The 27,110-nt window shown below is 37.6% G+C and overlaps 1 protein-coding gene across 2 annotated transcripts in view; it reads left to right on the top strand.

Annotated features, from left to right (window-relative positions):
- Positions 1 to 1,568: 1,568 nt before the first annotated feature.
- Positions 1,569 to 27,110, top strand: part of gpc6a (glypican 6a) — a 161,204-nt gene continuing 135,662 nt past the window's right edge. For both annotated transcript variants that reach the window (XM_041993349.1, XM_041993342.1), the window contains exon 1: positions 1,569 to 2,125. In XM_041993349.1, the coding sequence (XP_041849283.1) occupies positions 1,921 to 2,125 (205 nt within the window). In that variant the 5' untranslated portion in view covers positions 1,569 to 1,920. The remainder of the gene's footprint in view (positions 2,126 to 27,110) is intronic.

Raw genomic sequence — 27,110 nt, 5'->3', positions numbered from 1 at the left:
CACTGAGGTCTGAGCTTCAGGCTAGATAAGACAAAATACACAATCTGAACAGTGTTGATCCACTGTGACAGTGCTAGCTGGAGTCCTGGTAGGCCTACTGCTCCAGTCTGCTTCAGTTGTATCAATGAAAATATCTCTGTTCACACAGTTTTTGCAGTTTGGGGTATTTATATTTGAGACTTAGAACACCGTTGTTTTTTTTTTGGTTTTTTTTTTGTTTGTTTTTTTGGCAATGTTTTAACTTGTTTGTCACAATCTGAGCTGTGTCCTCATTCCTCGTGGAGCTCCGAAGATGGATGTCTGCAATGCTGTGTTTTTAAAAAGTTACAACTATCCCCACAGTATAACTTAAAGTTACCAGATCTTATGAACTTTAGTGGATAATGAACTTAAAATGAATTAAACAAAAAAGGTAAAAATAAAACACTTGAAACCATGAACCAATGATATGCTCAGTGCTACAAACCCCATGTCAGGGAAATCAAGAAAGTAGGCCACTAAGTCACTACTAGAGCCAGAACCCAGAACTCTTTTATGGCTGAAATTGTGGGGCCAGGGAAAGACCCCTTAAAAGACCCTTACTGGAAAAGGTTCCTGTAGTGGAAATGTGACTATTGTTCCACATATTTCTGAGGCTGATCCCGGTTAGAGCAAAATGCTATGTCATGGTGATGCATGCTTGCAAAGCTCAAGCATTCAATAGAATTTCTTTTAACTTTTTTTTTTTTTTAGATGCCACAAATTAGCTCTCTGATGATCCCTTCCAAATAATGTTTAGCTTACTTCATCTGCTGGGAAACTGAATCTCCAAATTTCGGCTGTTTACTGAGAGGGAAGGCATGGACTGCACATACAATAAATAGTGCTTAAAAAAGAAAGCAAAAAGACTATTCATTTAGTGATCAGGCCCAAAAATGCTAAACTTAGAAAAAAAAATATTACTTTGGGAAAAACAGCATAAATATTTTAGAGAAAAATGAGAAGTATGGTTTTCAGTGTTTAAATGATGTGTGCCTGTGTAAACACTTGCTTGGGTTGTTGGAACATTAACCATGTTTACACAGTTACATGATGGAAACTCCAAGCAAATCCCTATACCAAACAGTAAATTATGAAATATTTACTGTAAAAAAAATGTTTAAGCTTGGATTGGTCTCTGGATATTATATGGTAAGTCAGTGTGTAGTCCTCTGAAGTGATGCAAACTCTGTGGGTGTATGTGTCAAGAAGCCTCCAGTTAAAAAATGTCGACATCTGCAAATTAAATTACCCCATCACTTAGTTCCATCAAATGACGCGGAGACGTGAGCAGGGGCTCTGCGGGTCTGTGGACTAACCGCGGATTTGGTGACATTAAAAGCAAATAACCCAGTGTGTGTGTGTGTGTGTGTGAGAGATCAACCTGTCCTTCTTCTCCGCCCACACCTCTGCTACCGCGCGTCTAACACGTGGAGCATCACTAACGCGCAATGGTGTGCATAACTGAGGATGCATAAAGGCAGAGGACAGTGCGCGCCCCTGGATGCGAGCTGCTGAAGTCGCAACCACTCCACTCCATGTTTTGCCCTGCCCTTGTGCGCTCTGCCCGCTGTGCAGCGTGCGTCTCCGTTGCGTTTCGCTTCCCTCACACTGTCATAAACACACGAAGCAGCTGTGTGTGAGGGGAGAAGTTGAAGGCACGCGGAGCACCAGGTAGCTTCTTCATAAGGATTTGTTCAATCTCGGAGCAGACGGACTCGTCTTTTCTCATTTCTGGGGGACGATGAGATGGACGCATCAGTAGCCTGTCTAAAGTGAGGAGTGATCTTTTTTTCTTTTTCTTTTTTTTTCTTTTTCTATTTTTCTATTCTTTATCATCATCTGACATCGCGCTGATCAGAGAGATAACTGAATCAGCCCTTTGGATTTCTTTTATCTGTGATGGAGCTTTTATGTCTCTGTGAAACATCATCCAGGATTTCACTGATGTATGCGATGTGGAGACTGCAAGTCGCCTTATGTACTCTGTCGGTGCTGTCCCTGCCTTCTGCTGGTGAGAGCAAGGCGCGGAGCTGTAGCGAGGTTAGACAGGCTTATAGCGCTAAAGGATTCAGCCTCCTCAATGTACCTCTTCAGGAAATATCAGGTAGGCGACACAAACACATAATCATTGCATTTCGCCCACCCCATTCACACGTGTCACATCTCCTTCCCCCATCAAATTCAACAAACAGATAACGAACTGTGTGATCTTTCTCAATTCTTTAACCATTTAATTGGTGCATCATTTAATTCCGCTCTGTCATGTGATTATCACACTCCATCCTTTACTCATGAAAAGTCTATTTCTTTGCAACGTCCCGTTTCGTGAGATTAAGTTTGTAAAGCATATCTCTGAACTAAATCTGTGCTAGCCGTGCTGCAAAGTGCTTTAAATCCAATGCATACCAATTTTTAGACATGTAGAAGTAGCTACAGCTGCAAGTGCAACCACTGATTTGCGCTGTTCAATCGTTATATTCTCAATTTCATCAATGTTTTTTCACCAGCTATTAAAAGCTAAATGTAATTATTCTTCTGTTAAGTTGGCACCAAAAACTAGATTCGTCATCCAAAATACATCTGAAGTTATTAACCTGCTTTAAAGCATCATCAGTGTTGCTTCTTTAGTAAGAATCACAAAATGTGGGATAATCATCCTGCACAACCTTTTCTTTTAGGTGCAATATATTTTAGATTTTTAGATGCCAAGTTGAGATCAGTTATATCAGTCAGACTAAATTCTCAGAAAACCTACTGTAACCTACCTCCACATTTCACCTGATCCCACCTTTTAACATGTTTGAAGGTTTTCAATCATTAAAGTGAGATATTTACCCCCTAAAGCAGAGACTTCATCCAGAGCTGACACAAGAATCATTCGTAATCATTTGTGACACTTTAATATGCTGAAGAAATTTGCAATGATCCTGAGATTAAGACACTCAGTTGCAGCCAGTGAAAGTCTGACTTTAGTAGCACAAAAAGATGTGCTTCAGTGCTGGCTGGATACCTGTTGCTCATATTCAACAGAAGATCATGGAGCTTGTTGTGCTGGATTTGGCTAAATAGTGAATAGTGTTTACCAGTAGGGGGCTGTATGCACTCAACCCTTTTGCTGGAGATTTTTTTCCATTTATATATTCCTCAAGGCTACAGCTTGGGATTTAATTTATGCTCTTCACTACAGCAGATATAAGGGGTTTTATTATCTCTTGTGAGGCGGTAATCACATTTATGGTTGAATCAAGAAAAGAGATCAGTCAGTAAACATAGTCTGCTTCATGAGAAGGAAGCTGAGAGGCCTGAAGTTAATGTCTCTATTACTTCTTACAGAGGGAATGGAGATACTGTATTGGTTATTGACAGTGTCAGGCAGTAATCGCCATGGAGCTACCTTATTAGGTTTTAGCATGGTTTTGGCCATGAGGGGAATATAGTAGCCTTGTGAGCGACTGGATGTTTGTATGTCTGTGCCAGTGTGTGTATCAAGTGTGTGTATTCTGGGTTCCTTTAATATATCTAATTTCAGCTTGTTATAACTCCCAAGTTAATATGCATGCTTAAAATTTAATTTGGTCCTGAAAATAACGAAAAACAAAAAAACAAACAAAAAAAAAAAAGGGGGGGGGGGGATAATATTGTATCTGTACTGTTTCTGCTCCAGCAGCAAATTGTATTCTGCTCTAGTTGTGACTCATAACTCAGAAGCCAGCAGACTACTCAAATGAAAATATCAGACAATTATTAAAATAATTAGTGTGAACTTTATATATTTATTTATCTATTTATATTCTTTAGTGTTTTGTATGATACACATTAAAACTTTAAAGCACATTGTTGCGTTTTATTTTATTTTAATTTATTTTATTTCATTTTGAGTCTGACAAGATGAGATAAATGCTAAGCAAACTCCCTCTTTTTTAGTTTTTGTGAGCAGGGCTGCATAATGGAATGATTGAACCCTGCTTTGCACAGAGGTCAGATGTTAAACAGCCCTACGTGTTTCCGTGCTTTGCATGAAACCTACATGTTATTATAATGTCAGTTCTCAGTGCTGGATGCAATCGTGAATTTATTTACTTGTTTAATTTCATTCTTTTTGATTATTTGGCATGTATTTGTATTATTTAGTAAGTCATCTTAGATTATATTCATGTGCTCTGGCGCAGAACTTGATCTTTTGCGCAGCTGTTTTTATTTAGTTTGACAGCTCTTAAAAGAGAAAAATTATGAAGTGTTTCCAGTATTTTACCACAAAGTTTTTGTTGGCTTCTAGTCCACTGCTGGACGAGGTCCATTTATCACAAGAAGAATTCAGAGTGTGTCAAAAGGTTTTTATAAGTGATTTTGAAAACCTTGGCTATGGCTTAACTTGGTTATTCATAGTTTTCAGGCAATGTTTTATCTTGCATAACATTCCTCTTCTGCTTGGAGTTCCAGCACATGAAGTCAGCTGGCTGCATTAGTGATCAACATTTTTACAAGGTTGTGATCAATCATTTCTTAAAGTTTATGAGCAGCCCATAAACTATGTGTAATTTAATTTAAATGTGTCCAGATAACATTTAAACTACATAACAGAAGTTAAATGCACATTAAGAGATGGAATAGTAGAAAACACTCAGTTATACCTAATTAATATGCTAATGCAAACATGTGGAAAGCTGCATCTGCATTGTTTGGACTTATCCCTCCATCATTTGCTATGTCATGCCCCCGCAATGCTTCTAGATACAAAACACACAGGTTTTTAATACATCTAATGTGGTGGATACCTCAGGTTGTAAGCGCCAGTTAGCATAAGCTAACTACTTTGAAAGCATACTCCTGCTGACAAGCTGGGCATCATTATTTAAAAGGGGGAAAAAAAAAATAAAATTGACAAGTCATCATTGTACATAATTTTACTCTTGGATTGAAATGACAGTTTGGTGCTGGTGCAGACATTAGCTAAATTAACAGAGTTGGTTGACTTTAACATAAGGTCAACTACTTCATTGATTGTAGAGCAAGAGTTACTATGAGCTGAAGGACTTGTTAAGTTGTTTAAAGAGGTAGGGCCAAGTGAGAAAAATCTTACCAGCTTTAGCTTTTATATAGTAAGAGGTTTCTGAGAAAAAAGCCAAGATAGTTTGTTAAAAGGTAGAGGGAGGGGTAGAGTGATGCCGAACTGTATGTGGGGTGAATATGAAAGATGTGTAAATCTGCCTGGTAGACTGTTACATTAGACTCCACCAGACTGAGCTTGTGATTCCTCCACTCACGTGTCCACATTGCAGATACACCATCATCAACCACCAGCCACTCGATTGCTGGTGTATAAGATGCAAGTTACAGTGTCAAGCATACAATACAGCTTGATTGTCAGCCCCTTTGTTCATAAACACAGCTGCTCTCCAGTGCTTCAGTCAGACCCTGCCATAGTGCTCCTTTTCTGAAGCTTTGCTGTTAATATTAACATCTACTCTGAGCAGCTGGGATTCTCATGGGTGGACTCTGCTCTTTGCTACAGCTTTCAAATAAAACAGCTCAATATGCTGTGGTTCCTATTGTGCATTGCCCAAGTGTTATATTTCCTTTCTCAAGAATAACAACTGCCTTAGGGGTTCATCCATAGAAATTTGATTTGATTTCTCTTAACACAACAGTTATTAGCTGTTAGACAATACTGCATATTTTTCCTCATGTGAATTCTTAATGTTTCAACTCTATTTATTACAGTGATCTGTGCTTGCAAGTTGGAAATTCATGCATTTCCCCAATTCCCTCAAACACAACCCAGAAATGAAAGATCTGTGCTGTTTGAACTTAAAAACACATTGAGACCCAACAAAGCTTTACTGTGCAGCAAAGTGTACGGTGTCTGCATGAGATTTTTTGACATATAAATCTGTGTAACTCATAAAACAAACCATGTTAGTGTTGTTAACATCTACAAAGTAATTTAAAGAGTGTCTTGAACAGTCTTGTCATCACATTTCTGCATGTTGTCGTAATCCACATTCATTTTGTTGCACTGATTTATTTTTTAGTTTACACGAAGATGTAAGATGAATATGCTAAATTAATTTTTTAGCAGTTTTAGATGTAATCACACATTAATGGAATGGGTCCGTATTGAAATCTGGGAATACCACAGCAAAAACCCTTGCCTTGCACACATCTCTATAAGATTTCTATGGGGTTTCACTTGCTAATTTTTTAATGTTTTTTTTTCCAAAGACCATTAAGATGCTCTTGGCTCTGCCAAATTGGAAATAAGTCTCTCGCCAGCCTGTATACATCTTCAGAGAGAACAGTTAATGAGATGTGAGGGAGATTAGGCTTTATTTGAGTGTGTATGTGTGCATGTTACTGCTGCAGTTTAGCTTCACATCGTGAGCCTTTCTTTTGCATTGCATCTTTGTTGTGATAGAAAATGACAAAAGTGCTTTGTTTTTCATTGGGTGAGACAGATTGTGTGCATGTGCACATCCAAATGAGTCTGAATGTGTATCCTCCTGTGGTTCTCTTCAGATTCCCTAAAAGAGAATGTCTGACAGTTGTCCTGATCTGAAGAATCTGTTTACCCTCTGCAGGCATTGAAGCCTGAAATACATGGTCTCCAAGCATCCCTGCACCATCCTCAGCACTACGTACGATGCTTTCTGAGTAGTGTGAAAAGCCTCTGGATAGTGGAGGAGACTGCTGGAGCACTTTTTTTCAGTTTTCAATCAACTGCTGGACTACATCAGTAATAGAGGAGGGATTAAGAACCTCTACCCTGTCAAGCGCTGAGAGGAACTAGAAAAAAAAAAAAAAAAAAAAGTTAAAGCATGGATGTGATGCTATGTTTAAGGGATTAGAGTTGAGAGCATAGAAAATAAAGAGTGCAATAAAACTTTGGAAGTAAGAGGGAGCATAAGGGCATACATCCAAGAGCATCCTTGACTAACCAAGTGTTAAAATTGTAACTTGGTTGGTAGCACTGGGAGGTGAGAGGAGTTCTAGGACACAAGGAAGAAGCTGGGTAGAATAATCTATCTGAACATAAGTTTAGTGATCGGACCCTGTATTTGTGATGCGTAGATGTATTCCTACCTTTTGTACTTGCTTTTAACAAAAAAAAAGACCTCTTTTTGTGGATATAGCACTAACAGGGAAACTCCCACAGCAGTTAATGTTAACTTGAAATAAATAAATAAGTAAGTAAATAAATAAATAAATAAATAAATGTCTAATGCTGAGCTCCACTGGGGAACGACTCCCTATGGGATTTCTCTGTTACCGAGTGCTGCAGGAATGATGCTGAGCAAAGTGGGGGTCACATTGTCATATAACTGTACACACGGCGAAATAGTGAGTGGTTATTCAAGATTACAGGGGCTGCCTTCCCATTAAAGCAGTGTAGACCCTTTGGGTTTGACCTAAAGCCTTTAAAAACACATTGTTTACTGCACAGATAACACTGCTTCATCGTTTAGTTAGAAAAGTGTTTGCGGTTTTCCCACCATTATTTAATATGTATGTCAGAGAACCAGCGCACTGTGTTTTGTTTATTGCTATGGTCTGTCTTTTGCCCACAGAGCCCTTTGCCTCTGGAGGACAGTCTTTGAATAGAAGTCCCAAGCCTGACACCAACAATAGGGCTCAGAGAGATGAGAGCCATACAGTGCTTTGGGAAAACCTACATGGGTGTAGCACATCGAGATGTCAAGGATCCAAATGCGTTTCACACAAGGGCCTTTTTATTTTTGTTTTTCAGATACAGATAAGTGTGCACGGCTGAGATCCTTTGCTAAATAAGGCAACCCTCAGAGACTTGAAGTAAACAAGCATTAAGTAGAAATAAACATGGTATGCCAAAATTGTCATGACAACATCAGATGATATCAACAAACGCAGACAACACTGGTTTCACTGGCATCACAGACTTGACAATGGCACTGTTGTTGTTTTGCTGAAGGAACAGAGAGAGTTTGTACCCCCTGAAAGGCATCGGTGGTGGTTCCACTGTAGGAAAACCACGGCAGAGTTTTGAATAATCCAAATCAATATTTAAAGTTCTCCACCTAGCAAAAAAAGCCATAGCAAAATATCTCTCTCTGGACTCCAAATACAGTGATATATATACTTGTAAATAAGTACTCAAAGAAAGGCATCAGTGTTGTAACATCTCTGCCCTTTTTTGTTGCCAGAATTGAGATAAGAAATTTAGGTTTTAAAACACCAGACCTGCTGTCAGTTCATGCAAAAATGCCTTTAAACCTTGAAAAACTGCTACAGAAATGGTCTGCCTGTAACTACTCTGTTATTTTTGTGCATAGTGGAGTCATTTCTTGGAATTTCCTCAAGTGCTTCATATTTCTATGATCTGTACACCTTAAGCTAAAAAAGATAAAATGGGCAATAATAATTTATAAAAGTATTGAAATTGTGCCATACATATAAAAAATACACAAAAATCAGAATAGTCTTCATCACATTTTGCAAAATAAAAACATAGAATTTAATGATCCAAAACGTGTCTAAATGTACGAAAATAAAGAAAATGATTCTTTACACTGTACAAGTTATTGCAAGTTTATCTCTTTTAGTTTTTGAAATACACTCATTTTTAGGAGCAGAGTGCAAAGGCTTTTTTATTGATTCATTGATTTCATCTGCAATCCAAAGCAAATGAAAGATTTACCTGGCCATTTTTTTCACTGTTGCGTCATTTGATGGAGCATTTTTAACTGCTTTATGTCCCTAGAATATGCACAATATAAACAAAAAGGTTCTGGAACATTAAAAGGCTAAAAAAATACAAATTCAAATTCAGATGCTTTCCATTTACACGGAGCTGGGTTGGGGTTTGTGTTGCTAAATGAACTGACAAAAAACTGACCCAAAACACTTATAAATGCAGAAAAATATTAAATAGTTAATAAGCTACATGAACTAAATGTCCATTTATTTGTTTGTTTTTTTCTGAAGCTATGTTTTATGTATAGAGTGTAAGTTTATTGTTTAATTAGCTACTGTATGTAGAGTAAGTTCTCAACAGCTCCCTCACCTGGGCTGCCAAGTATTTCCTCTGTACTACTAACTCGAGATTTGCGGAAGAAACGGGGAGCGATGCTAAGACTTATCTAACCTACACTAATGTAAACTAAGCTAAAAACGACTAATGTTGTGCTAAAAACAATCATGAAATTATGCTATGTCTGCTGAAGAACTGTGGTAAAAACCAGCATCTTTCTATGTTAAACCTCATGGGGTAAAATCGACTGAAAACCATGGTAAAACTATCTAAAACACACTACAAACTGGAGAATAAAATATACTCTCCATCTCTAGCTCTCAGTCTCTCTGATAATAACCGCCGAATGCTATGACTCTCTCGCCACTTCTTGGCGCCACGGTGTGTTAATATCACTGCTGTGCACTTCACGTAGCGTAATGCGATGATGTCATCGACTCGTAATGATGTGACGTCTTGAAAGACGAGAGTGTTAGTTTTCAGCTAAAAAAGATGTATCATTCTAGCTATTTTAGTTTTTATTTTAGGCCAGTTTAAACAGAATTATGCTAAGAGGGCTCTTCCAGTGGCCGCCCGCAGCCACTTCATTTTTGAAGAGTGAAGATCATATTAAACGCAAAGGATGAAAGAGAACTGTGCTGTAGTCTGTTTATTCAAGCTCATGATTTTTTTTTCTTCTTCAAACCGTAACCTATTCAGAAATAATGCAGCATACAGTATGTGTACTTCTTCCTTTCAGACCTACAAAATTGTTAGTGTGCTTTTACCTTTCGGGCTTGATTTGATGTGGATGTTGCATCATCCTTTTCAAAGGACTATGTGCAGGGACTCTATTAAAGGGGGGGGGGGGGGGGGGGGGGGGGGGTAATGTGTAAAATGTTTTAAAAAACATTTTAAAAGTTATTTCAACAACAATAAAGCCCTGAAAGAGAGAGGAACAAGAAAATGGCTTGACTACACTGATGATGGCAGTAAGTCAGCTAGTGAGGATGTTTCTATATTTCCTGAACAAACAAATACAGAGAGAGAAAAACCAGACAATAAAAAAAACACCCAAAATGCACCATATTATGTCACTGTGTCAACATTTTTTTTTTCACCGTTTAAGGATTTATGTGTAAATTAGTCATTTATTTTCTGACTTTATTCTTAGCTCAATCTGTAGTTTTGCAGCTTACCACATGTTTGCACCAGTTTAAAAAATTTTGGGAGAAAAAAACGTCAATTAACTCTGCAACGTGGAGTGGGACTCTAGAACCTGAAGTATCGAGGGGTGTAATTTAATATGAGCTGTGCTTAATGTACTAAAATGGAATCATCAGCTGCATATGTGTGGAGAGTTGTGTTTGATTTCTCTAGACTACCACAGATCATAAAAAATTGTTTACATCTCTCATGGTCATACAGCGCTCGCACCGTCTCTGGTCATTACCAGGCAGTTTTCATAACTGGAACAGAGACCTCAACTGGTCTACAGCGTGCATATGAAACACCCAGTGGCCACATTGGTGCTTGGTCTGCATACAAATTGCAAAACACATAATTATGATTATTTTTGCTACAGACTAAATTGTGATTATCAAACATGATTATTTATTGGAGAGCACCTATTTCCTCTTAACGTTTCAGCATTTGTGTTTATTTTTAACACTAAGACTTAAATTTAAACAAAACCAACAAATAAAAGGGAATACAAAATTATAAACAGGTAGACAAATTGGAAAAAAAGGACATAAATCTAAACAGATAACATATGAAAATAAAACTAAAGCTTGAGATATGGTGCATGACATACAGGATTAATGTCACTACTCCATTTATTACTTCATTATACTGTTTTCTTAATAGTAGGAAGTCAAAGTTTTAATTGATAAACAGTGTAATCTTAATGAAAATTTGAGGTTTTTAGAGTATGTGTTTGCTAGTGAATATACAGTTTATAATTGCTCTTAAAAACGGCTGTGTGCTTATTGTTAGCTACTTATGTATTTCTCCCATTTCTCTCCGTTTCATCCATTTTCTATACCCACTTCCTCCTGTTCAGGGTCATGGGGGCAGAGGGGGGAGCTGGTGCCTATATCTAATCTGTCAGAAGGCGAGAAATGGGGTACACCCTGGACAGGTCACTAGTCTATCACTGGAAAGCTTGAAATTCAATAAGCTATTTGTCACATAAGGGCTGTAAACAGGACAAGAGATAAAAGCCCAGTATCCTGCAGCATAAATTCAGAAATGCAATTTTATCTGGATTGCAGAAGGCTTAACAAGAGTCTAAACTGCATCAATTCATCACTCATGTGAATAGATGATTATAGCTCACCAAGTAACAAAGCAGCTGAAATTGTGCCAGCCTTGCAACACTCCAGAGGAATTGTTGTAAATTGCATTTTCAAAAAGCAGTAGTTGTTAGTGAGGACAAGACAGGCAGGGAAAGTATGTCATACTATTCATAAATTAGGGAATTTGGGCTAATTACAGAAGTTCATGACCGAGTTTAGTGTGATCTCGATCCCCAGCTTTGAGGTGGAGAGACTAATTGGAGATCTTTATTATTTTTATGTTAATGCAAACATTTAGAGGGCTGATTTTAACCCTAGGTTGCATTTGTGGGCTTTAATTATAACACAATATAATAGGCTTTGCACTGAAATGCCTTCGGGGATATAATGGCACAAAGGTGTGTTTCAGAGGCTTGCTCCGTGTTCCTTCACCTTTTGTTGCCCCATTTTCTTTTGACTGTTTTATACACAACTTCAGTTTCACCTCATTAACTGTAAGACAAAATTATTCTGATGAAAATAAATTATGTTATAAATGTCTGCTAAAAATAAACATAAACGCTTTAATAGCAACAGAAAGGGGGAGATGTTTTGCACACAGATTTTAGAAGGGCAAGAAATCTTATTTGGTTGATGAAAAATAAAATTTGCTTTTAAAAGTGTACAATTTTAGAGCAGTGTTCGTTTTGCATCAATAATAGCTTCATATGTTTCTCTATAACTGGCTGCAGTCTGCATGCATAGTATCTGATTTTAGCATGAAGTGAATCATTTTGGATGTACACCTTACAGTGCTAAAGAATGATATCAGGATTGATCTAGAACTGATGTACATAGTAGGATGAAACACTAAGCTCATGCCACCGACCGAAGACACATAACACATCTCTAGGGAGCCTTGCTTTTATGACAAATGTGACAAGCTCATAAAGTATAACCTGACTGCCAGTAGAGCCCAGCCTGAGGTTTTGTTGTGTAAAAGAATGTGGATGTTGAGAACAGATGTATCAAGCCTTCCCAGTTTCAGTTTTATTAATTCAAGACCTGCTGGAACAGAGGTACAACATTTTGGAAAACCTTATTGAGATTGATGGCATATTGATCTTTTGTCCAGTGTTTACATCTTTTGAATCCTTTCAGTTCCTCATGTGTCAAAAGAAACATGTGGTGATGTGATACTTCTTGGCACATCCTTGTTCTTTGGCTGCTGCAGGGTGTGAGATTCTGAAAAGAAGCCAGCCTCATCTTTGCTCCTAGAACCCTGCTGTTTCCTGTCCCCTGTGTAAACTGCCGGTAAATGAGTGGGCTGGTCATCTCACATCCTGGGGCTCTACCTCAGGCTTTTCAGACCACCAGCTGTTGTGTTTAGGACTGAGTCATGCACCAGTTAGCATGATGAATCCAGTGCATGAGTGTAAGGCATTTACCTTACCGCATGTCTCTTCCTGCCTCCCTTCTAATATCAAGAAAGTGCACTGAACTGCACTGACATAGAATTGCTAAACAAGCTGCCATCAAACTGTTTCAAAGCCAGAAGGAGCAACATGTAATGGCAAATTATACAAATAGCATGTCATTTCTGGTGCTTTTTAAAATATGTATTTCAAGCTTTTTGGCTTTTATGCCAATCAGGTAACACACCAAATGGTTAAGATTCGAAGCTAAGGGCAGTGAGGCATCCTTTCACATACATGAGCTGCGACATAAAACTACAGAAGTGTGTGATAATAACAGTACGTTACTGGGTTTGCAATGAAAATAGCTTTTTATGAAACCAGGCTAGAGGACTTATCTCTCTTGACAATTAAAAATGATGCCCATTTACTCATAAGATCAACTGAACTTAAAAACATAGATTACAAATAGATTAAGAGAAATTGTGAATCATGGCTAACTGGTAAATTGTGTTTATCTTAAATGAAATGTATGAAATGATATCCATTTAAATCGTGTAATTAACTGAATCAGTTATATTCAGCAGATTTTCTTTAAAATCAGAGAAAGGGGGTAAGGATATTTACAGAAGGCCACATTGCTATGTAGACCAAATATTAGTTGAACATTTATGTTTTGTTTTGTTTTGTTTTGTTGTTTTTTTTGACGGTGGAACAATTCAGGCTGATTTTTCTCAGGATTCCATTGATTAGCAAGAAAATTTGACTCGTTTTAAGATTTAAAATTTCCATTGACTTGTTTTAAGCCAATAAAGTCGACTGCATAGCATTGCCATTATTAATTTAAACAAACAAAAACATGAATAAATAAAAAATAGAAAAAAAAACTGCAGTGGACATCCATAATTGGAAAAACTTGGAGCTCTTCTTCAAGAATAATTTTTTTCTTTTTTTCAAGCATTACATCGTATCTTGAGAGAAGTTACAGTATGATATTATTTTGAACGATGATATGATGTACTGTAACATCAGTCAGTCAGGTTGTTGTTTGCAACTCAGACTGGAAACACCTAGAGTAATCATTTTAATTTTTGTCCGTGGCAATTTGCAAAGTTTTCTCTGACGCACATCAAAACATCTTCAAAATATGCAAAATTTGTTGCAGCCTGCTTGGTAGGCTGTGACAAATCGAGTAAAGGGCACACAAAATAATGCCAAAATAAATTTTATTCATAAAAATAGCTGCTAATATTTTTGTGCAGCGTGGGTGCAAGTCAGTGTGGTGAAAAAATCAAATAGGAAGAGAGAGAGAGAGAGAAAGAGAGAGAGAGCATGAGAGAAAGAGAGAGAGAGAGAGAGATAAACAGATACTGCAGCCTTTTTTTAACCAAATGCATCAAGGCCAGGTTCTCTAATGAAAAAGAGCTGCCCACCTGGCATACCAACCTATGAGCAGAAAACCGATTATTACTCAGGCAAAAACCCACAGGTTGTCACAAATGTACTTCATCAATCACAGAAACTTTTTTATTGTGCAAACTTTTTCTGCTTCCTTACAACTTTTTAAATTTGTACTTTCTTAAATACAAATAAAACCTACTAATGTAAACTCAGGTTTTAACGTTGTGACTCTTTGTGATCACTGCATCCTTTCCAGACTAAACATAATGATTTGTGTGTGTGTGTGTGTGTGTGTGTGTGTGTGTGTGTGTGTGTGTGTGTGTGTGTGTGTGTGTGTGTGTGTGTAAAGTAATGGTAATGGTCAGTGGTGGGTAATAAAGAGAGACCACAGTGTGTTGTATGTCTCAAAATATCAACATCTGACAGTATGAAACCAAACAAGTTACAACACTTGCTCTTGAATCTGTATAGCCTAATTAAAGAAATTCCAATTCCCGAGAATAGCAAGAAAAAAATATCAGTTTACACACCAAACGTCCAAAATGAGAAAAAATGATCCGGTGCTTAAAAATTAAGGCAAGGCTACTCCAATGAAATTCAAGAATAACACAGACAGCCTGAAATGTGGGTAATAGGTTTACTTTTGATTAATCTTTAATGCAGAAAAAGTATCTTAAGTTAATCATTAAATACTTAAGAAATAAGTAATAAATTAATTTTCACCACAGTAAAATAATAATGAATGAAACCCTTGCATAGGTTGCACTGAAGCCTTAATGTTACTGTAATACACACCACCATTATTTTGTTGAACTTTTTTAATACAAATACAAATAAACTCTAACCTGTTCTGGATTTGTACTGTATATGTCTGAGAAGTGGGTCAAGGAGGAAAGACTCAAATGCAGAACTCTGCAAAAGAGACATAAAATGTCCTTGTTTTTTTTAAGACAGTCCAAGGTCAAAACGAGGTACAAAAGAAAGTATCTAAAAAAAGGGATAAAGCAGGAAGCAAGAAAGGTCATTAACACTAGGAACAAACACAAGGAAGCTGAGACAGTGGACACACAAGGAGCTCATTTGAACTGGCCGGGAAGGAGTGGAGGGGAGATGGGGGAAGACAACGAGATGCAAGTAAAACACGTTAATGGAGGGACAGATGCTGATCAGGGCACAAAGTGGAAAAATGCCTGAAACAAGACAAGATAGTAGTGTTCAAAAACAACAAACAGACATGGTCACAAATTAAGCAGCAAAGCCAGATGTGACAGTAAAATACAGAAATGGCTTACAAAGCCATGCACAACATATTGTCCTATTGGGTGTGATTTGGAATGTTATTATCTTCTTATTTCTTAATTCAGCGTTCACCACAGACTCTGGTGTAAGTTTAACTTGGAGAATTGGTCACAGACATTACCCATGACAGAGCCATGTAGCTATTTAATATATTGCAGACCTGCTTTAATAGACTGAATGCATGACTGAAGCTAGTTGCTATGAGCTCCTCTTAAAACGCCTGACTTGTGACTTGACGCTTTACCTTTGACATTTACTGTAGAAGTCTCCAGCACATATTCGTTCCAGATATTATTGTGTACACCCAAGGTATTTCAGAAATGCTCATTCAACTGTTAATGCTTGAGGAATGAGATTATTATTTGAGGTGCAGAGCCATCATAACCAAGAAATGATCTAGTTTAGTAAAAGCTCACATGAGTAGTCTATCTTAAAAATGGATGTTAAATAGGTGAATAAAATTATATACTCTGACATTTTCCACATTTTTCAAAAAATCCATTCTAGGAAAAGTTAAAATTTCCTTCTGAAAATTGTTAAATATTGTATATTAAATTTAAATGTTGTATTTATGGTAAATCTACTTTATTTGATAAATCAGTTTTCTGTAAATCATTCTCTTAATTATTTGTCTAGTGTGTTAATTTTGTGTAAGTTTTCATTACATTTAAATGAAATCTTTTTTATTTTCCAAGTATTTTGTTTTCATCAATAAATCTCTGTAGTGTGGTACTCTTGTGATTTTGAATGAAATTTTTCTTTTCACACATAAATTACAGTCCCATTTCCTACAGTTTGAGATATTGGGCTTTCATATTTCCAACTCAGTAATAGTTTCTCATTTAGTCCAACCTCTTTTTTTTCAGTATGAAAACTGGGTTTTGAAGAGCTGTCAATGTTGAAAACAGAAATGGTTCCAGTACTTATCATAGGTCAGGAATTTCAACAAAGATGTTTGGAAAAAGATGGAGAGGAAAACAAGTAGAAAAAAATAGCAATTTATCACCTTCAGCCAGGAGAAAACATCCATATTGTGTAACCACAAAGAAACAAAAATACATCTTAATTAAACACCCACTGAGCATATTGTAAATACAGTCGCTTCTTGGAACTAAGAGAAAACTCAAGACAAAGAAACAGGTTTAAGACAGCTATTATGTTTCAAGTGTGCTGTTCATCAGGCTTAAAAAGGGGCAGCGTTGACAGGATGCTGGAAAGAGCACCATGAAATTATGAACTTGAAGAAATGTCTGATTGCTTTCAGTGAATTAAGCTTGACTTTTCTCCCTCACACCCCTCTGTGAACCATATATTTATCTATACATTACTGTCAAACAATTTTCCAACTCATGAAAGCTATTTCAAAGTTGGGGAAAATCTTTCAGCCATCTCCAAGTGCAGTAACATATGGCTGGAGCAATTGTGGGAATTATCTGTGTCATCTTGTTTGGACATATTCAATTTGGGTCTCAAGCCCCAGTGGAAATAGTTGAAAGCGGGTGATTTGGATGATGGAGAGGAGATCCAGATGGCAGAGCAGCAGTAAGATCAATCGGGTTTGATTCATTTTCCCCACTTCAACATGCAGACAGATGTGATTTAACACAGTAAATTGGGTTTACATCCAGCTTGTGCCTTTCTGTTGACAAGTGAGAACACCTTAGAAAAGAAACATAAAATTGCTTATCAAAGTTCGTAAGGTTACATCACTGTATGTTTTAATCCATCATCGTTATTAATATCAATCACCCTACCAGGTTCAATAGGCCATAATAAGGAATTATACTGGTTGCTCCCACTATTTTGCTAAACATTTTACGTATTTTATTTTTATTATTTTTTGTGATAGTAAAGTGTTGAACACTGGGGCTAAATTATTTCTTTGCATCTTTGTCATAAATGATGAAAATAACCCATCATAGTCAGAAAAGATTGCTTATTTTCAGCTCTAAGAGTTCATATGCTTCAGCTTAAATCTGATAACAGATTCACTTTGATGATGTCAGTTTTAAAAACTCATCAAAGCTCGTTTTTTTTTTTCTTTTGTCATTCATTACCTCAACATAAGATTTTTTTGAAAGCACCAAAAATCATTTATCTCCAGTTATTTCTAATTGAGGAATGCTTCAGCCGTGGGTTCATCCTTGGGAGGCTGGCAATCAGAGTATTTTTCATGTCTGAGCTAAATCATTTCAGTAGAATGGATTGCAAAGGTTGATAAAGTACATGATGTAGTTTATCATAGAAAGTGAGAAGTACCAAGAGAATCATCTAACAGTTGGTAGCCTACTTTTGCTTTGCATTTTAAATATGGTTTAGAGGAAAATTATACTCCATTACATCCAGATTGCCTCTGATTGCAGGAATCTGTCATTATGCTGATTTAACACATCATCAGGGATACTGAGCTCACCACTGTGTTACACATCTTTGCTCACAGTCAGTTTTTTCTTTTCATATAACATTACCAAGTATTCACACAGCCGTCCATCCTTCAACAACCATTAATTCTATTTGTGACTATGACTGAACTTCTTTTTGCCCTCTAATCTAGGTCATGTCAGCTGAATAAAAGGACCCATAAATGTTGTGCAGTCCAAACAAAGAAAGGACAGTCAAGGCCCAGATGTGAGAGACAGCCCAAGCTGTACCTGAGTCAATAGATCTCAAAGATAGAGGTGTCAACCTTTTACAGGGACATGTGGCTCAGGCAGTCTTTTAGCAATTACTGTCTAGTGTGCTGAACTTGGCTTGAGCCATTTAGTGGGAAAAAAAAAATGTCCAGAAGTGTCACAGAGGATCATTTGCAGAAATTCTCAGCTTTGTTGGGGAAGTTATCGTCCACCTGCTCTGTACTGCCATAGAATTTGTTCAACAGCTAACTGTTGTCAGTTACACAGAAATAACTGCATAGACTTGTTTTCAATAAAATAATACAATTTAAATTAGATTTTTTTTTTTAAATGTGCTTTGGATTAATAGTAATTTGCATAAAAAACGCAGAAATAAGTGACTGCAGAGACACTCGCATTTGAGCATAAATCTATGTCTTGTGCTTTTTGTATGTTCAGACATCACCAACATTTTTTTAAAGTGTTTTGACCCCGAGCTTAGTATAATTTCGAGACAATGGGTCCAGTCTTGTGGCCATCAGTCAGTGTGTTCCAGTAGTAGGTCTTCAACTGGCACTCTATCTTCTCTTCAACATCCATTTGGATTCTCAATTTCCAGCTATTGACATCTTAATGTTCCTCCAGTCATTATCTCAATTAGACCAAGAATAGCTCTGTTTGCTGGCTGGTAACGGCTACATTTAGCTGTATATTTAAAGTTATATATACATTGCACATAATAACATAATAAGCAACAGAACTTCTTCATGTTTTGCCTCTCACATTAACAGTGTTGACAGCTGTTGCAGTTCCTCTAGTCACGTACTAAGCAGGTTGTGGTCAAATTTATTTCAACATCTGCTTGGTCCAATTAGTGGCCCCTAAGCGTACTTGCATTATGATCATTACAGAAATTCATCAGTGTATGTTCTTCTTCTCTGTTTTTCCTTCTCTGTGCTTGCGCTTTTACAGAATTCAGTGTGTGTGTGTGCTAGAACAACATTTCTCTTGGTATGTAAAATGGAAATAAAAGTCATGGATTCTGAACTGAATCAGTCGTAAAGACCAACTGACTTTAAAATAAATTGAATTATGAATATCATAAGAAATCTGGCTCAAGTAAATTCAGTTGGTGAATTGAAATGTCAAGAGCACCAACTGGCTTCAGGTCTGTGTCCCCATTTGAAGGCAATGAGTCTCTGTGCACATTGGTGCGTAGTGGAAGTAGAGCTATAAAAGCCGTGAAGAGGCAATATTCCAGAGGCACCTCTGAATGAGACTGGAGCAGGAACCTTGTGGTAGATCAATGATAATAAATGTGATTCATTCAAGATAGCTCAGCTGTGGAGTGAAACTCCTCTAACATGCAGAAGTGGATGATATCCTGGAAACAGATAAAATAAAAAAAAGTCTGATTTCAGTCTAGATGTAGGTTACTTGCACTGTATACTGTAAAGACTTGGCTCCTGAAGATCCTTTCTAGTAAATAGTTTCAGGGGAAAAGAAATTGGAACAATTCTCACTTGCTCAGAGTACAATAGATGCTGCTACACTGCAGCAATTAATTTCATTCACTGCACAACTACACCGTTTTATGCATTTTCAGGCTGAAAGAATAATAAATTTTTCTCTTTTGACTTTAAGATCTGTTGGCTTGTTTGGCATAAAGTTCTGGCGAGAATGTCCTCCCGTTATAAATGTTGGCAAGGCTAGTAAAGAGATGTACCAGATGGCACCGCCCATATGTAGTTTGCCCTTTGGTCAGGTAGACTAATGAATCCTGTTGGGATTTAATCTGGCATTAGACCCTCCATGGGCATACAACCCACTCTTTTCCCACAGCTGCCCTGAATTATTGTGAAACTTTTACATTTACCTGTAGCTTACGTTCATAGTTATGGAGGAGAAAAAGCTATTTTTGCCATTTAAAATAATCCAAAATATGATGGATGAAGCTATTACAAGAGTGCGTCTTTTATAATAGACCCTTCCATCTTTGAGCTGAGCTATGGTGATATTATTGGACTTGATCTTATCCTTGGACATTTTTTTATAAATGTTGCTTCATAAGAAACATGTCGATATATCTCTTAACAGCAGAAGAATGTGTTGCATTCTCAAGTGCCTTGTCCATAATTGCAGCAGCACAATGCAGCTGAACACAGATATTGTTACAAAAATGTTTGGAGTTTATACTTTGAAAGGGGAAAAAAAAAGGATTAATGCACCGTTTCTGCTTGACCTTCACAGTATATACACAAAAGTATAATGTTGCATAAATAATAAAACTCACCAGCGATCATTATTATCATTTAAGTCTTGAAACTCAGTATGATTATTCATTTAAATAAATTCTGCTAAATAAAAATATTAATTAAAAAAAGCTTTATAAGTTTCATTTCAGTCAAGAAATCTAAGCAGAAGAATCCATAGTCTTGAAAAATCAAAACGTAAAAAGCAATAGTTCTCTCTTCAGAAAGTTGGGCCAGTCAAGCACTGTTTAGAAGTTTAGCAGTTCAACCCCCAGTTTCTTTCAGTAAGTGTTTGAAAGTTACTAGATGACATTTGTTTAGCAGACTTCAATCCCTTTGGACAAGTTGATAAACAGTTTGGGAACGTTGTCAAGCCAACAATCAACTTCTGTTTGGAAAATAAATCAAATCTGACTATAACTTGAGAATAATTTTGGAGAAGAAGTACTTGTAACATTGTGTTACGTTATTGCAACTGCAGTTTTGCAAGTAGAACAGTCTCCGGTCACGGTTGTCTGATTCCCCTCTTGCCACACATTTTCATTAGGAGACAAAACTAAAGGCAGGCTAGTCAACCACATACTCGGTTCAAATGGAGCCACATAACAGCAGATTGAAATTTGGTATCGTCCTGATAAAATAATCAAATAATCAAGAAAAGTGCCAAATTAAAGGTAGCCTATGTCTCTCAGAAATTTCAATATACACCTCTACATTAATAGAACTTTCACCCATATGCTGGCCACCCATGGGCGCTGATTCACCCTATACCAATAACAAACGCTGGCTTTACACATTGTGCTGATAGCAGCCTGGATAGTTTTTCACATCTTTGGCAGGCAGAACACAATGTTTTTTCCGCAAAAAACTGCTGAATCATGAACTTATTTGACCACATAACATGTCCACCTTCTTTTACTAAATCTCAGATGAGCTTGTACCAAGAGAACTCAGCAGCATTACTGCATAAATTTGATATATTTCCTTCTCCTTGTGTAATACAGTTTCAGGTTACATTCCTGGATGAAGTGCCTGAGTTGAGTGAAAATGGTTTGCCAAGTTATTTCTAAGCCCATGTGACTATACAGATCACTGCCGCATGACAGTTTCTGATGCTGCCAGAGGGCTCGAAGATCAAGGTCCAGCAGTGGTTCCCAGTCTTGGCCTTTGTGCAGTGAGATTTCCCCAGACTCCATGAATCTTTTCACAACATTATGTACTGCAGATGTTGAGAAACTAAAGTTGTTTACAATCTTGGACTGAAAAAAATAAGTTTTTTAACTGATTGATAATTCTCTGACAGAGTTTGGGGCAAAATGGTGAGTCACACCCCAAGCTTAAGATTAAGCTTTTGGTGGATGTTCCTTTTATACCCAATGCTGTGACCTTCACCAGTCAACTGGTCTGCTGATTGAAGAGTCTTTCAGAACATTGTTACTTATATATTCTATATGTTTTTGCAGTATTTCTTTGCTTGCCCCCCAACTTTTATGGGTGTTACCAATTTTTAGGTTGGTTTCTATTTTTTTTCTAAATGCAGTGTTGATCATCAATATATCAAAATATGTTTGCTGTATTTGTTCAAACTAAAAAACAAGACAGAATTAGAGTTTTTTTAGATTTGACTTTTGTGTTATTTAGTATTGGATTGTTCAGTGCAGATTTTTCCTCTGGTTTTCCACAACTGCCTGGACACTAACTGAGAAAAAAAAAGAAAAAAAAAACAACCATTTACTGTTATATATTTGTTTTACAACTACCTACTTGAAGAGACATAAAAAAAAAATCAAACAAAAAAAAATCCCCCATTGTTTTTTTTTTAATGCTACCTCTGTTTACTTTCTCTCTATAATATAAAAAAGAAAGAATATTTCACAGTTATGACTCAAGCTTAGTAAACATACTACTCCTATTCTTCCAGCCCCTGCAGCCATACAATACACTATAACAGATATGACTTTTCTTTAGCATAGAAAACAGTGAAGTTCAACATTTTAGAGAAGTATCCTTCTTTCAAAACCTTTTTTAACCATTTCTAGACACATTCTTTTGAGTTACTATTTAAACAAAAGAGTGAATATTATCCTGTACTTCCTAATCTTCCATGTTGCGACCTGACAATCTGAAACTAAGGGAATTCATCAACAACACCAATCTTCCAGACCATCAAATCTAATTTAGCTGATTTACTGTTGACCTAATACTCTTGACAACTGAAAAAGAGGTATTTTTATATACCCAAGTATTATATTCATGTGTATCAGTAGAATCTTTTTAGGTGCATATAGAGGGCAAACCACTTTTTACCATAACAGGCAGGAAATTTTGGGATATAGACACTGAAATGTAAGTAAAATTGTCAAAATAAAAAAAAAAATTAGATGAAAGATATAAAGATGGCTACAATGTCTCAAAAATGCCAACTGTGGCATTATTAAGAGAAAAAAAATCTAGAATTAAAAAAAATATAAAACAAACAAACAAAAAAAAAACAATTGTAATTATGGGAAATACTGAATTTAGAATTGAAACCTCTGTTTGTCCCCCACATTAGTGCAATCAGAGCAGTTCTGAGCTCAGATTCATGGGGAATGTGCTACAGATGCTGAGCGTTGCCTAGTAAAGTGTGAGTTTTGTCAATTTTAATTGAACACTGTTGGAAAAGATAAGAAATGTGCCATCTTTTTTGCCTACACATTACACATGAGTGCTGCATGTGCCTTAATATGAAACCTCAAACATGCTGAATGCATATGCCTTTAATATCAAGGGATATGAGGCCAAAGGGAAACGAAGCCTAATTCAAGGCAAGTGTGGGATGAAGTGTACCATATGATGTTCGTGCTTTAATCTCTGCATGATCATACCTTGAGGACTATCCACTTTTTCACAATGACCTATATAAAGTTAACTCTATTAGCAAGCAGATTAGAGTATGTGGTTTGCAGTATGTAAGCATCTAAAAATTTAATTTGTAATGTGCTCAAAGAGCTTTTAATTCTTTGAAATCAGATGTACTGTGTCGCTGATTGCTTGTGTCAAACAGTCATCTTCCTCCATATTTTTTCCACCAGGTCATCAGCCTGTATGTGAGCACTTGCTGAAACTTGTCAGCGATTATCCATAATTGCAAAGCAGCATTTCAATCATGCGTTGGAGCTCATGAAGATTGTGATCCTGAGGAAACATCTGTGCATCATATGATTGCATTTATAAGCCAAAACATATTTCTTATGCCTCACTCTTTTTTTTCTTTGATGAAGAAGCATTGAAGCTAATGTCTGAAAATCCCCAAAGAAGATTTGCATTTGTCCTTAATTATCTTGCTGTCTGTAATTTCATGCATTTAAATCTCTGATCAGCTCTTTCTGAAAGCTGAGCAGCATAGCTTTTTGACATCTGTACTCAAGTCAGCTTCAAGGACAGTGGTGCATTAGAAAGTTGGACCAGGATAAAAAATATAACAGCAGTTATCTGTGGACTCTCACAGTGTTTACATAACTATTTGCTCATGAATCAGATGAACCTGTTGGTAAATCATGTATTATCTGTGTAAGCCTGAATGTGGTGACCCACAAATTTGTGATCATGTGAGGGGTATGATGAATTATGAATGTGGGTAGATGTGCCAGACTTAAAGCTTAAGACGCATGTATGTTGTTTTGCATGAAGAATCTTGGGTTGTACTGATGCCAATTATTTATTTTTTAAATTATAGTACTTCTATCAGAGTATTAAGTAAGCTATTAATTAAGTCTTATACAAGCTACTTTAATACAGTTCCCTTAGTAAGTCCAAATGATACATTACACTCATTTCACCTGGTACCTGATGTGTTGCTGAAGTTATTGCTTGGCAGATATAATACCCAACCATCTATGTATGTGTCAAGACTTGCACAAACTTTTAATAAATGTGTAGCACTGAAGAATTTGGTCACAGTGTCATTTTGTAAGCTGATTTAATGGATTTCAAGCATATCCACTAGGGTTGTTTTGACTTCCCTTTTGCCTTTTTTCCCCTTTGCTTTTTCTCATTATCAGTTCCATCAATTGGCTACTCATTGTTATTGATCCATCCATCCATCCATCCATCCATCCATCCATCCACCCACCCACCTTCTACAGCTTCCCCAGAACTAGATCATGGGGCAATAATCTAAGCAGTGATCCCCAGGTCCCTTTCTCCCTGTGCCACCTCCTCCAGTTTTTCTGGAGTGACACTGAGCTACTCAGAAGCCAGCCAAGAGATATTATCCCTCTGGTGAGTCCTGGATCTGCCCTGGGGCTTCCTCCCAGAAGGACGTGCCCTTAACACCTCTCCTCTGAGACTTCTGGAAGGTATCCTGACCAAATGCTGCTTTCAGCATGTAGGTCCAGCTACTCTACTTTTAACCCCCTCCCAGATGACTGAGCTCCACACCTTATCCCCAAGGTTGTGTGCAGCAGTGTTGCTACTTTAGGGATTCACCTGGCACAGCAGCAGCTCAGATTTGGATCTGGTTTAGCAGGTTTTTTATTTTGCCATATGGAAGACAGACTAGGACAGCCAGCCAGCCTGGCTGTCTGCTCTCAGCTCTGGGTCTTCCACCAGAGCTTCAGCACACTACTGCAGATAAAGACAGATCATAATTATACATGCAGTACAACTGAACCAATGTGCCTCACCTGCCCATGTTCCCTGAACCACAGCTTCACCTCTCCTCCCTACAGCCAAGCCAGAGCCACGACCATCGCCACAGTGTGCTCTGCCACCATTCGGAGGAAACTTATTCCCACCACTTGTATTCACATTCATTTTCTAGAAGAGGGTTGGAACATGCAGCAACACCATTCAGCTCAGCTTTGTCATCACCATGGCAGACTGGCACACACTGGTCCAAAACAATGCAGACACTGATTTATCCGTCTTTCAGTCTTCTGCTTAGTTCTACCCCAATTTCTGAACAAAACCCAGAGGTACTTAAACTCTCCTACTTGTGGTGGCATTTGCAATCCACAGTTTCCTAGTAAGGACTATGTTCTTAAAACTGAATATGCTAATTCTCATTCCTCTTGCGTCACACTCGGCTGAAAACCACCCCAGAGCCTGCTGGAGGCTCCCTCTCGATGAGGTCAACAGGACTGTGTCATCTGGGGAAAAAACAGAGAAGTAATCCTAATCTAACTGAACTGGGCCTTGGGTGAACCTAATAATTTAGTCTCAAAGATTGTGATTACAGTTGGTGACAAAAAAAAACAAAACAAAACAAAACAAAACAACAAAAAAAAATTATAAAAGGCAACTAACAGGCCAAGCACCTTAAAGTATCCTTGCTCAAGTAAAGAGCTATTCCAATATTTTGAATCTTGGAGAACCTCTGGCCCAAAGACAGGAGTTGAAGACCTCCTGGACTGGGGCCTCAGCCACAAAAGTCCAGCAGAATCTTACTAGATGCTTGAGTGCATCAAATCTGTCTGGCATCTTCTCAAGCCACCGGTGAATAGCACAGAAGCCTAAAACTAAACACCACTTAGATTCAGTGAAATCAAGCTTTTTCTCAGTCACACCCCTCCTTAGTTTACTGTCTTCACCCACCTGAACGATAAAGTCCTAAATAGCAATGACGTTCCCACATAGCTTACCTTCTAGGACCCCACAGACTCCAAAAAGGCTAGGTGCCGTAAGCTGTTGGGTGCACAGTTGTAAACAACATCCCTTTCCCCAACCCAGAGGCACCCTCTCGTCCACTAAGAGGAAAATCCTAATGGTTGAACACTCATCAGCTTGCACCAAGGGTGAGTCCAAGGTGGAATTAAGTCTCATTTTCCTGGAGATTGGAACCTCTGCTATGCATGATGTTAGCCTGAATAGATCTAGATGTTATTTCTCAACATTCCACAGAAACTTTGACTCCTTCCTACAGGCCATGGATTCTCAGCAGGGTGGCTCCATATAGTTTGTTTATGATGATGAAGCACAACAATAAAACAACAGTTGTCCAGTCATGATACTTTCTCATATCTAATTTGATTACTTTACACACTAAAGGCCTATGTGCTACACAAAAAAATCGGATAGTGAGCATTTAGTATATTTTCTGTTTGCGTATCTAAATTGGTCAGTTTTCGGGGCCCTTGCAGATGCGTACCCTGACAGGGCAAACGAGTAGTACCACCAAATACCACCGGGGGACTGTTTAGCAGGATAGCTGATCTGTGATTTGAGAAAGGAACAAAGAATAAGAAGCTGTATTTAACATGTAACTACACCCTCTACTTTTTGCGTAACTCCACCTACTACCAAATTTTGAAAAATGCCAGAAACTGCAAGGGTTGGGGTGTGAGGTGTGGGATGATTAGGGAGTGGATAGTCGGTCGGGATTCACAAGCAGAAATGACTGAATGACAGACAACAGCTGAGTGGCCACTAACAAGATGGAAAGTGAGACTCACAAAGCACCTACGCCACAGATCGGTATTTGAAGTGAAAGACTTTTCCTCTCCAGAATCCCCTCAGTTACACAATAACAAGGTGGTCCTAAACCATATCCAGAGAGACCAGAGATGAGGCAGCGGTGAGCCCCACCTACCCTGTGAACGCGTGATCCCATACACACTGGGTTGGATGGTGAATGCCTGTTTCTGTTTCTCAGCATGTCGTCAATTTAAATTTACAGAAAGATTTATTATACACCATGACTTTCTACAGTCTGTGTAATGACTTTAATCTAAGTCTGTAACATAATTATTCTCTCTGATTGCAAAATAAATTGTGTAGAAAAGTAATAAAGTGAGGCAGACAGAACTTTGCCACACCTTGGGTGGGTGCGCACATGAGCTGGTGGGTGGCTGGTGCTACCATGCTAA

This window comes from Melanotaenia boesemani, chromosome 1 (assembly GCF_017639745.1).
Source record: "Melanotaenia boesemani isolate fMelBoe1 chromosome 1, fMelBoe1.pri, whole genome shotgun sequence".
Lineage (NCBI taxonomy): Eukaryota > Metazoa > Chordata > Actinopteri > Atheriniformes > Melanotaeniidae > Melanotaenia > Melanotaenia boesemani.
This window is presented reverse-complemented; position numbering and strand designations above follow the sequence as displayed.